The sequence below is a fragment of the Physeter macrocephalus genome, chromosome 4 (genome assembly GCF_002837175.3).
Source record: "Physeter macrocephalus isolate SW-GA chromosome 4, ASM283717v5, whole genome shotgun sequence".
NCBI classification, from domain to species: Eukaryota; Metazoa; Chordata; class Mammalia; order Artiodactyla; family Physeteridae; genus Physeter; species Physeter macrocephalus.
This window is the reverse complement of record NC_041217.1, coordinates 96,616,738-96,629,716: the sequence shown is the minus strand read 5'-3', so window position 1 is coordinate 96,629,716 and position 12,979 is coordinate 96,616,738. Positions and strand designations below refer to the sequence as shown.

Below are 12,979 nucleotides of genomic sequence, written 5' to 3'. Positions count from 1 at the left end.
CGGAGCCTGTGCCCCGCAACGGAAGAGGCCACAACAGTGAGAGGCCCGCGTACCGCAAAAAAAAAAAACAAGGAAACAAGAAACAAACCAAGCACTCCTAAATATTTTATAAAATCATATAAGAAGTAAGAAACACGCAGAGACTTAAAAGCACACTTTACTGTGTGCCATTCAGGCGGACTTCGTTTTACTGAGGTTCACTTTATTGGGCTTCGCAGAGAGTGCATTTTTTTACAAATGGAAGGTCTGTGGCAACCCCATGTTGAGCAACACTATTGGCACCATTTTTCCAATAACATTTTCTCATTCTGTGTGTCTATGTCACATTTCAGTAATTCTCCCAATATTTCAAAGTTTTTCATTATGATTATATTTATTACTGGTGATCTGTGATCAGTGATCTTTGATGGTACTATGGTAATTGTTTTGAGGCAGCACAAACTGCACCCATACAAGGCAGTGAATTTAACTGATAAACGTGTGTACTCTGACTGTTCCATCAACCAGCCGTTCCCCTATATTTCTCTCCCTCTCCTCAGGACCCTCTATTCCCTAAGACACAACATTATTGAAATTAGGCCATTAAAAATCCTACAATAGCCTCTAAGTGTACGAGTGAAAGGAAGAGTCACACATCTCACTCTTAATCAAAAGCTAGAAATGATGAAGCTTAGTCGAAAGCTGAGGTAGAATGAAAGCTAGGTCTCTTGTGCTAAACAGTCAGCCAAGTTGCAAATGCAAAGGAAAAGTTCTTGAAGGATGATAAGAAAGTGGAACAGCCTTACTGCTGATATGGAGCAAGTTTTAGTGGTCTGGAAAGAAGATCAAACCAGCCATAATATTCCCTTAAACCAAAGCCTAATCCAGAGCAAGGCCCTAACTCTCTTCAACTCTATAAAGGTTGAGAGAGGTAAGGAAGCTACAGAAGAAAAGTTTGAAGCTAGCAGAGGATGATTCATGAGGTTTAAGGAAAGAAGTCATCTCCATAACAGGAAAGTACAAAGTGAAGCAGCAACTGCTGATACAGAAGCTGCAGCAAGCTATCCAGAAGATCTAGCTAAGATCATTACTGAAGGTATCTACACTAAACAACAAATTTTCAATGTAGACAAAACAACCTTCTATTGGAAGAAGATGCCATCAAGGACTTTCAGATCTAGACAGAAGAAAATGCCTGACTTTAAAGCTTCAAAAGACAGGCTGACTCTCTTCTTCGGGGCTTATGCAGCTGGTGATTTTAAGGTAAAGCCAATGCTCACTTACTATTCTGTAAAGCCTAGGGCCCTTAAGAGTTATGCTAAATATACTCTGCCTTTTCTCAATAAATGGAACAACAAAGCCTGGATGACAGCATTATCTGTTTACAACATGATTTACTAAATATTTTAAGCCCACTGTTGAGACCTACTGCTCAGAAAAAAAATTCCTTTCAAAATATTACTGCTCATTGACAATACACCTGGCCAACCAAGAGCTCTGATGGAGATGTACAATGAGATTAATGTTGTTTTCATGCCTGCTGACACAACATTCATTCTGCAGGTCATGAGGAGTAATTCTGATTTTCAAGTCTCATTATTTAAGAAATACATTTCATAAGTCTGTAGCTGCCATAGATAGGGATTCCTCTGATGGATCTGGGCAAAGTTAACTGAAAACCTTCTGGAGAGGATTCACCATTCTAGATGCCATTAAGAACATTCATGATTCATGGGAAGAGGTCAAAATATTAACATTAAATAGGAGTTTGAAAGAAGGTGATTCAACCCTCATGGATGACTTGGAGGGGTTCAAGACTTCAGTGGAGGAGGTCACTGAAGATGTGGTAGAAATAGGAAAAGAATTAGAACTAGAAGTGGAGCTTGAAGATGTGACTGAATCACTGCAATCTCATGATAAAACTTGAATGGATGAGGATTTGCTTCTATGGATGAGGAAAGAAAGTGGTTTCTTGAGATGGAATCTAATCCTGGTGAAGGTGCTGTGAAGACTGTTGAAATGACAACAAAGGATTTAGAATCTTTCATAAACTTAGTTGATAAAGCAGCAGCAGGGTTTGAGAGGACTGACTACCATTTCTAAAGAAGCTCTACCGTGGGTAAAAAGCTATCAAACAGCATTGCATGCTACAAAGAAATCGTTCGTAAAAGGAAGACTCAATCACTGTGGCTAACTTCATTGTTGTCCTATTTTAAGAAGTTTCCACAGCCACCTCGACCTTCAGATGCTACCACCCTGATCAGTCAGCAGCCGTCAACGATGAGGCAAGACCCTCAGCCAGCAAAAAGATTACAACTCATTAAAGGCTCAGGTGATGATTAGCATATTTTAGTGACTTTAATTTTTAAAAGTATTTTTAATTAAGGTATGTATTTTTTTAAGACATAATGCTATTGCACACTTAACAGACTACAATAGAGTGTAAACGTAACTTCTATACGCACTGGGAAGCCAAAAACTTCATGTGACTCACTTTATTGCCATATTCGCTTTATTGTAGTGGTCTAGAACTGAGCTCAAATATCTTGGAGGTATGCCTGTATATTCTTTAGAAATATGTGCGTAAATGAATAAAAATATTTTACTTAAGTAGGCATAATATAATTTAACAATATTTAGGAAGGTTCAACTTCATCGAAATACTTTAGTTCTGAGTATATCATTGCTTATTTCGTTATTAAATGATTCTCATGCAAAGATTAAATGGGTCAAGAACACAGTATTGATGCATGTGAAAATTATAACTTTTAAAGTTTCATATAAAAGCTATCCCTTCAACAGTATAAACGAGGGCTGTGGGGATGTATAAGTTGATGGCAATAAAATGAACAGTCTTAGATATGAAGACCTTTCGTTTCCAGAGAGATTTAAAGGCATGATGACATTTGATTAGTCTTTAGTGGGTTTATATATAGATTAGGTGATCTGTGCATAATATCTCCAAAGTCTTCATCTTGTTCTCATCAATATGAGAAATATATCGAAGGGTTACAGTATCTGTAATGTTAATACTGATCAGAATTTATCTTAAATGTTATTTAGTATATATAGATATGCACCTTTTCCTATTTGATAAAGCCAGGAAATAATAATCTATATTAAGTTTTATTGTTTCAGTTAAAAAAACCTGTCTTGGCCACATGTCTTTTGAATTGAGATGATTTTCAGTAATTCGTCAATGTTCATATCATTAGTGCTAGAATTTGAGATTTAAAGTATCAGTAAATCTTGTCCCCTAATAAAATCACCAATACATTTTTGTAAAAAATGGTTTTTGTACCATTTTTTTGTACCAATTTTTTGTAAGAAAAAAACACCTCAGAAGTAGTTCACGGAGTGCTACTTATGATAATTAACAAATACAGCATTTCTTTTAATTGTCCAGCTATTTTTCTTGTCCTTCGTGATGTTCGATAACCAACCTAGCTTATCATTTCTACCTAAGCGTTGTTTCTGAAATTTAATAAACATAGTAAATCATTTCTTTTAATTACGTAATTTTTAGTTTCTTTTAGAATTTAAATATCCAAGTGTGGTGGGATTTGTTTTCCTTAAAATAATATGGAAATGACACCACGAAATGGAGTTTTGCAAAACAGGAGAGAAAATAGTATGCAGTGTTTATTTTTAAAAACCAAATTGAAACATTTCAAAGAAAATATAACCTAATATTCGAATACAGTTAATATGCTGGTCATTTTAAAGGTTGGCTTATACATAAACATTGTTTTAGCAACAGTAAAAACAATTCAATGAACACATACCAAGAAATCGCACAGTTCTCCTCACCAGTGGGTTTATATAGCAACAGTCTCCAGTTAAAATAGTTTTCTCCTGGTTTTCAAAATCCCTTGTGGCCAGTTGTAGGCAAAACACAGCAGTTTCTCCAGCTATTATCTTCCAAGGAAATAAAAGATTAAAGAACATTAGAATTTAACCAGTATAATTGTAGAATATTTTTATTTTTAAAAAATGCAAAAAAAGGACTTCCTTTGAGTGGTAATAATCTCAATATAAACCTGAACCATATTTGGGTAACCAGACCCTTTTATTATAACCTTATCCCTATATATATAAAACCCGTATTTCCCTCAATTCAAAAAAGTATTAAACTGATAAATTATGAATAAAAACAGACTATAACATTTTTGCTTTCTAAAAGACTTCATTAGAAGTGAAATATATGAAAGACCTTTGCTTTAAGGATGCACTCATTTTTTTATCTGTAATTGAATTTCAAGTTTCATTTTTAAGTGATTATGTCTCATTTAAATTTGACTCTGCCATAGATATCAGAACAAATCTCAATGAAAATAATCTTGGGACTTCACTGGTCGTCCAGTGGTTAAGACTCCACACTCCCAATGCAGGGGGCCTGGGTTCGATCCCTGGTCAAGGAACTAGATCCCACATGCTGCAACTAAGAGCCCGCAGGCTGCAACTAAAAGATCCCACAGGCCACAACTAAAGATTCCGCACGCCGCAACGAAGATCCTGCATGCCGCAATGAAGACCTGGTGCAAACAAATAAAAAATAACTACTAACTAAATAAACATTTTTTTTAAAAAGGAATGCTTTTATTAAAAAAATAATAATAATCTTGAAAGGATCTGATATAAATATACTAATATAAAATTATATTAATACTTTTATAACAAGAAAATATAATCAAAATAGTATCATTATTCTATTCTGGGACATTATTAAGAATTGTAATCACTAATATATTCTTTATACTTTAGTATACATATGTCATTTTAATCGTCATAAAAACTATATGAAACAGAGAATATTATCATACCTCTTTGATAAAGGAAAAAAACAAGACTTGGAACTCAAATGAATTGTCAAAGGCCACAGAGCTAGTGAGGAGAAAAATTAGGTTCTGATACAGATTCTTTACTCAACTATGTGATTTATGAAAGGACCTGGCTACCTTCCACTGGTGTTTGCACCATTTCATTAGTTTTTATACATGGTCTTTGAAATCACCCAGCAGGGTATTAGAACAAGTGTCATGTGTCATAATACCATTTTACAGATGAGGAAATGAAAGCTTGAGGAGGTTAAATAATTTGCTCCCCATAAGGCCAGTCAGAAGCCAAGCAGAAATTTCTGACTCAGCCCTAGATCTGACTCTATTTAATACCACAACCACCCACACTAGAAATAAGATTATGAGAAAAGAAACCAGAGCCAATAGCACGTCTCCTAACTTGTCACTGTTTAGGTTAGTTTTTAGGTCATCTTACAGGGTTAAATAACGCACTATATAGGGAGTCCCTGACATCCACTGGAGAAGTGATTTTGGGGTCTTTGTGAAAAGATATACCTACGATTACCAGATATTCAAAATTATGAGTGGGAGGTAGAGAAGGAGATCACAAGAGATTAAGTGCTTGACTAATTTTATCCCAATACGTGCAACAGATTATGAGGCATCTCTTAATTTTTATCCTTCCTTCTACTTCCTTTTCCTCTACTACATTTCTTCTTCCAAGTATGTGAGGGTTCAAAGTTTAACCGGAAGTTGTTGATCTGAATTACTTTAAAGGAATCTAGTCTTGCCTATTTGGTAAGGTAGAATTGAATTAGGAAAGGCTAGAGTCTATAGCTTCCCAAATCCTCCTGAAATTTTTAACTTGGGCAAAGTCAAGCAGGTCAGCCTAAACAGGCACAACAGGTATTTTTTTATGGGTTCATCAGCTGCCACCAGGGTCCTAGAAGAAACTGACAAATAGACAAGCTGTGTGACTGACACCTTCTTATCTCCCATTCTGAATCACTCTTTCATGCCCTACCTTCCTCTCTGCTGCTCCTTGAAAGAAGTTACTTTCTGAGTTCTCAGTTCCAACTTCTTCCAGGTCTGTTTTACCCCAGAATGTTCCAAATTCTAACATTCTATCATCCACTCCACATCATAAGCTGACTGATGCCCCCCGATTCTGTCCTCTGAGCCTTCTCTTCTCCACAGCAGGTATCATGGGGTCTCCACTCCCGGGTTGGCTCCACCCCACAGTACACTGAATCCACACCTCAGTCTGTTAACACACTAAACCCCCTAGATTATAGTAGCTACCCAAGAATTCTTACTGAATGCATGAATGAATCCCATCCTCAATAGATCGGAAGGTCTTAGTCTGCCTCTGACCTTTTACCTGACTCCTAATAACCACCTTTTTCTGCCTTGTTCTGTGATGAAGGCTCTACCCTCTACCCTAGTTCCTATAAGCAGATCCTGTATGTTTAGTCTCTGACTTGGTTACCCATTTACTTACCAGACTAAAAGCTGCTTTGTCTGGGATACCCTTCCCAGTTTTCCTAATGCTAACCTCTTGCTTGTCTGTATCCCTGCACATTGCATGCTTCTGAGTTTCCTGTTTGTGTCTTGAGCATATCTGTCAAAACACTGTCTCAGTCAATATTATTTGGCTGCTACTAAAAGAATCCCACTCAAACTGGATTAAGAAGAATAGGGAATTGATTCTAAGGTTGGTGGGTTATCTCAGAACCTAGTGTGAAAGGGCACAGGATTAGGTTCAGGGATGGAAATTTCTCAGGAGTCCAGGCAACTACTCTCTCAGTCTCATTCTTCTTCTCTGGAGTCATGCTGTCTCTCATCTCAGCTCATCTCTGAATGCCTGACTCATTCTTGTCTTTCTGCAGCCGCTTCGCCTGCTTCCTAGTGTACACGAGTGCTCCAGCAGTCTCCAAGAGCCCTGCTTCAACATGTCATCTCAGTTCAAGGAAAATTCAACTAATTAGATTTACTGAAATCCGATTCAAAATTCCCAGAAGGTTCAGCTTGAGACAGGTGTCTCTTCGGTCCAACTAACCAAGGTTAAGAAGGTGTGATATGGTGTATGAAAACTGCCTGGTGGGTAGAAAGGTTAGTTCTCAAAAAAAGAGAGTTGCAGGGATGTCTACTTCCAACTCCCATCCATTATATCTTGCTGGACCTCCTCCGTGCTAGTTCTTGCCCTTCGACTAGCACTTTCTACCATGTTCTCTGGATACTGGCTTCTGTCTGCCTACCTGGACTTCATCTCATCAAATTCATGTGCTTAGGCCCTAGTGTCTGCTTTCCTGCAGTGGGTATGTCCGCTTCCCATGCTCTAGTTCTCCCTCCCTCACTGTGACATCTGTGGAACTCCTCATCCAAATCATATTCTTCCTTAACTTCCCTCATCCCAACTTCCTAAGTCAAAACTCCCATTGCTACAACTCTCAGATAAATTCAAGTAATGAAAATAACACAATTCTTATTACGATGAATACCTGGATGCCTCTGAGTTAAGGACACTGCACTGATGTTTAAGGAAGGGTTTATAATCTAGTTGGGCGGACACAAGGTGAGATAATTAATAATGGTGCAAGGCTGTAAGCGCTGAGTTTTGACTGGTTTGGACAATAAGTGCCAGTAGAACATTTAGGAAGTGTCACTGAGTCACTGAGGGCATCTATGGTGGCCATGAAATGTGCCACTAGGATCTCCTGCTCTGGGCAGGCTTTTGGTCTGATGTTCCCAGTTGTCACTCCTCTGGATCAAATACTGAGTCCCTGCTGAGGCCACACTTCCTGCAGGCTCCTCCTGGCAATGGCTAGGCATGGTGGGGGCATTCAGGTGAGTCTATTCCTCTAAGATGTGGAATAAAGACTCCCCATGATTCTGGCCTTTCTTGGAACTGTGCTGTACTCTGAGGTGCTTCCTATCCAATCCTCCTTCCTTCCTCCTCTACTTCACAGAGGTCAGCCCTCCATCATAGTCTGAAGATTCTCCTTGCCTTCTCTGGTTTACCACCCTGCAACTTTTATCTTTTACAAGTGTTTCCCTTGATAAATATATGGTATATATCTAATCACATTTGGTACCTGCTTCTAGAAGAACCCAAATTAACATGGCATCAAAGAAAGACAGGGGGTGATTCTTACTACGCTTCAAGGAAGGATAGTTCTTAGACAGATGTAGAGGATTTGGATGGAAGCCCTATGGGGAAGACAGTATTAGGAGAGCAAAGCAGATAGCCTTTCTCCTTGTAGCTCTCAACTTGACCTGAATATAAGGCTAAAGTGGACTGAGTTTGTCTTGGAGGTAGAGGCTCCGGTCAGTGAACTGCAGACCTAAATTCTATGTTCCCTGATTTTATCAGGTTCTTTTTCTCTTTACCTGTCAGAAGCCCTCCCTAGAGGACTTCATTCCTCCTAAGGCTTTACCAACCCCTGCTACCGTAACAAGTCCTAAATATTTCTCTCTCCCCTGAGCTCCAGATGCAGGTCTCCAACCACCTATCAAATAGCAACATCTCAGCATGCTCAGACCTACATAATGAAGCCTCAAAGCCTTCCCATCCAAAGTGAAATTCCAGTCTCCCACCCTAAACCTCCTGTCCAACTCGGACACACAGGCTAAAACTCTCACACCCTTACACACCATGCTGAAACCTTCATTTCCCTCCTCTGCCTCTCTCTAATCAATTGCTAACTTCTATTGCTCTTATATTTTAATATTCTTGTATTGCTCTTATATCCTCAGAACTCACCTCTGTGCTTGCATTTTCCCTGCTCAAATTGTGTGCAATCCAAATTTCCTGTTTACAATTTCCAGTGTGTCTTCATAGCCAATGGAGTAACAGGAACTGTTGCAAGAGATTGTTTATGGGTGAACCTAAACCCATCTTTTTCAGCTTCCCTTACAAGCCTCCAGACACGCTATGTTCTAGTCACAGCTAAACATTTTCATTCCCCAACATACCAGGCATTCCCATACATTCTGGCTTGTATACTTGGTCCACGCTTATGATAGGCAATGGTAGGCAGTTCTGTTCTTAAAACATGATTTACATACTGCCTACTCTACTGCAACTGTATTCTTGGTACAACCCATCCCTCCCTCCCTCTCTGTGTTCCAATAGCACTTTGTATATTTATTATGGTACTTTACACATGCTTTTACAAGTATCAGTAACATCTGTCTCCTCCACTTAATTGAGAGCTTCTCTGAGACAGGGATTGTATAATGTTATCTTTATATTTCCATATTAAAGCACAATGATCGGCAATAAATATGAATGGCTGCATGAATGAATGAAATCGAGCTCAATCTGCCCTTAATAGATAAGCACACCAACCCAGAGAGAAATAAAGAAGTCAAACATGGTTGTTACTGGCACAACCAGAATCTGAATCCAAATTCAGAGCTATTTTGACCACAGCCTTTACCTAGGAATGTGTAAGCTTTTCCTCTAATTTTTCCAGGTTAAGCCAGGTCAGCTCCCTGCTCCCTACTGACACTCCTCAATGCTCAGGTTTCATTCTGGAGTCCCACCATACTCCTAGCATTTCTACAGTTTTAAGGGAAAGGTGCTGGGGCACAAAGCACTTTTATAACTCCTGGAATCTTCAGACATAAGAGAACTGAGTATAGAAAAAGACTTTCCTGATCCTTTTGACACACACACCAGTCTTCCCACAAAGACCAAAAAACCTTCACACCACCCTTTCTAACTCTGCCAGTATTATTTTGAGGTTCTCTTTCCAGTAAAACTTCTTCATATTTCTACTGCAAGCATTAGGTTCTTACGTGTAACTGAGGACCTGGTGCTTTGGTCATTTCTCACCATTGTCAAGAAGGAGTTCTTAATCTGGAGTCACTGGCTGCCATTTTCAGTAGATTCCCAAAGCAGCCCTTGGGGAAAGATCATAATTGGTTGCTTTCTCTCCTGGGAGTGGGAGACAGGGAAACATGACAGGACAAGTGCATGGAAGCCATAGATGGAGATGCTAAAAGCTTTGTAGTTTTCCTTGATAAAATTCCCTTTCTCTGCGAACTTATAAATGAAAGCTGTTTCCAGAGAGAGTTGAGATGATGAACAGTGTTAACTGAGACCCACCAAGAGGAAGCACGGCCCCTCCTCCTGCTTGCCACAGGCTGCAGCGGGCTACAGAGAATGAGAAAGGAGTAGAACATCAGGAAGGACACCTGTGGCTCTGGTGGGGAGAACCAACCCGCTTCCCATGGGCCAGCAGTTCACTGGGGGCATTCCTCCCCCACCTCAGCAAAAGCTCCCCATTCACTGGGAAATAAAAGAAAAAAGAAAAAAAAAAAAAGACTCTACTGGTAGAGGGGGTGTAGGCTGGCACAGTAAGAACACAGCAGTCAACCCTCACTTCATTTCTTGCATCTGCCTTCCAGCTCCCCTCATCTGGGCTCACTAACCTCATCCCACTATCACGCCTCCCCTGCTAAGAGAGGGGAAGGCCCCTGTTCCCCCAGTTCCATTGGAAGCCCTCAAGCAACCTCCATGGAAGGTTGCTGTCATTTGTGGTCCATGACAATATATCTGGAATGTGATAAGATGCCCACCAAGGGCTCAGGAGCTGATACTGAAGGGCTGTCACAGCTTCACAGAGCTGTGTCTGAGCAACTGTGCTGTTCCTTGAGTCACAGTCCCCTCCCCACGGCACCCTGACAGTCTACCCTCCTTGGAGGAAACAGTTGTGCTCCTGAACCTCACCCAGCCTGTAAATGGAAGCCCTACAGTCCACTGACCAACCAAAATGAAGTACTATATGCTCCCTATGATACACCACCCTCTGAGTCACTCCATCATGCTTTACTGAACTCAGTGTTTGACATTATGAAGCTGCTTGAACCCTACCTTGCTTATCGAGCTGGGCCTATACAGTCCCCCTTCCTAAATGACCCATCAATGCCTCCATCTCATCTTTGAACACAGATCTGGTATCCAGTTCTGTTTCTTATCTTTTACTACGTTCGCCAGTGAGTAAAAAGCTCCACGTGGCTGATGAAAGCAACCTACAAAAATACAGGTGTGAATCATAAATCACTAAGTATGAATTTCTCTGTTATGAGCACGTAATGTCGCTCTCATACCTCAGCTTCCAGGGGCTGACCCTCTGTTATCCCTACTTCTTCATGACAAAATACAGAAGTAAGTTTTTTCCAGGATGATAACATCATAGTAGACTTTCATCAAATGTCAAACTCCAAATAGCTTTATGTTTTCACTTATAAAAACCCAATTAGAAATTCCTCTCCCCTTCAACTGGTGGTCACTCAAACATATCCATGCTTCATTGGTTTGAAATTAGCACAGGAAAAATATTTCAGATTGTACTACAGCAGCAGAAATCATGCAATCAGTGTGGTGGTACTGGGCATGTGTCTCACACATTTCAAATATATGTCAAATCATAATAACTTTAAATCGTAAAAGTTTAGTAATGGCACACAGTTAAGTTTTAAAATGTAAGAGGGTACTGGGTTTACATGTAGGCTCCTAGCAACCACATTTTGCATTCTTGGTTATTATACAGACATATATAGAGACAGAGCTCATTTCCCATCTAGCCAAGGAAAGTTCTAAGCTACACTAAGAGGTAAAAAGCTACACTGGGTACTATCTCATTAATTTTGTGTCATGATGATACAGAGAAACAGGTTTCTTCTGTGTATATATGGATTTCACTCTCTCTAAGTAAGGCAGTTGTTAACTTCTTGGAACAGTTTCTGAGTGAAATTGAGGTCAGGAGAGAGGAGAATTAATTGAACTAAAATAGTAATATAGTTAGTGAAGAAGTAGTTGCACAATCCCTCCCAGCAATTCAGAAACTATGGCTATGTCTTGCTATAACCTGTTTATGTTTCATAATTTGACCACCAAAAACTTGTATTCTCACTTTCATACTATAAAGTAGCTGTGGGAAGTGGCTACCTAGCTTGGACCAACATTCCCTGCACACCCACCTCTAGGTGATTTACACCAAAGGATGAATTACCTATGGTAGTTTCAGACCAAAAAGGCAAAAAATCAGGTGACTTCTCCATGTTCTCTCCCTGCGTATGTTGACTGGAAGCAGAGAGATTTCTGGGTCCATCAGTTGTTGGTCCCACAAGACAGAAGGGGTCAAGGTTTATTCGTTACAGCAGCTAGAACTTGCTAATTTACCTGTTTTTCATAAAAAGGGAGTAAGTCTCAGGCTCAGAGTACTCAGCAGAAAATAACTGGCTATAATAAAAAAAAATTGGTTTTCACTGTATTTAATTTATGGTTACCCTCTATCTATCAAGTGATACCGGTGTTCCATTGACAGTAATAATACAAGTTTTCTTTTATAATAACTTGTTAGCAAAGTAGATTGATTTAAAGAAAAAATAAATGATAGTTGAGGGGATATGCAACCATGATAGAAATCATGAAGGTGATACCTGAGAGGTAAATTTGGGAAACATTTAACATATAATAAAAGCTAACTTAAAGCTTCTGCACAGCGAAAGAAACAATCAACAAAATGCAAATGCAACCTATGGAATGGGAGAAAATATATGCAAATCATGTATCTGATAAGGGGTTAATATCCAAAACATACAAAGAACTCACACATCTCAACAGCTAAAAAGTCAACCCAATTAAAAAGTAGGCAAAGGAACTGAATAGACAGTTTTCCAAAGAAGATTTACAAATGGCCAACAGGTACATGAAAAGGTGCTCCATGTCACTAATTATCAGGGAATGTAAAGCAAAACCACAATGAGATATCACCTCACACTTGTGAGAATGGCTATCATCAAAAATATGAGATAGCAAGTGTATGATAGGGTATGGAGAAAAGGGAACCCTTGTGCACTGTTGGTGGAAATGCAAAGTGGTACAACTACTATGGAAAACAGTATGGAGGTTTCTCAAAAAATTAAAAATAAAACTACCATATAATCAGCAATCCCACTTTTGAGGGGTATTTATCCAAAGGAACTGAAATCAGGACATAGAAGTTACCTGCACTCCTATGTTCAGTGTGGCATTATTCACAATATCTAAGATGTGGAAACAACCTTCGTGTCCAGTTATAGATGGACTGATAAAGAAGATATGTTGTGTGTGTCTGTGTGTGTGTGTGTATACAGAATGGAGTTCAGTCATGAGAAAGAAGGAAATCCTAGTTTGTGACAACTTTAAT

At 39.2% G+C, this 12,979-nt stretch overlaps 1 protein-coding gene across 2 annotated transcripts in view; it reads right to left on the bottom strand.

Moving 5' to 3' along the window:
• PLPPR5 (phospholipid phosphatase related 5) overlaps nt 1-12,979 on the bottom strand; it is a 121,266-nt gene that overhangs the window by 77,570 nt on the left and 30,717 nt on the right. For both annotated transcript variants that reach the window (XM_024119828.1, XM_024119829.3), the window contains exon 2: nt 3,765-3,897. In XM_024119828.1, coding sequence (XP_023975596.1) covers nt 3,765-3,897 — 133 coding nt within the window. The remainder of the gene's footprint in view (nt 1-3,764; nt 3,898-12,979) is intronic.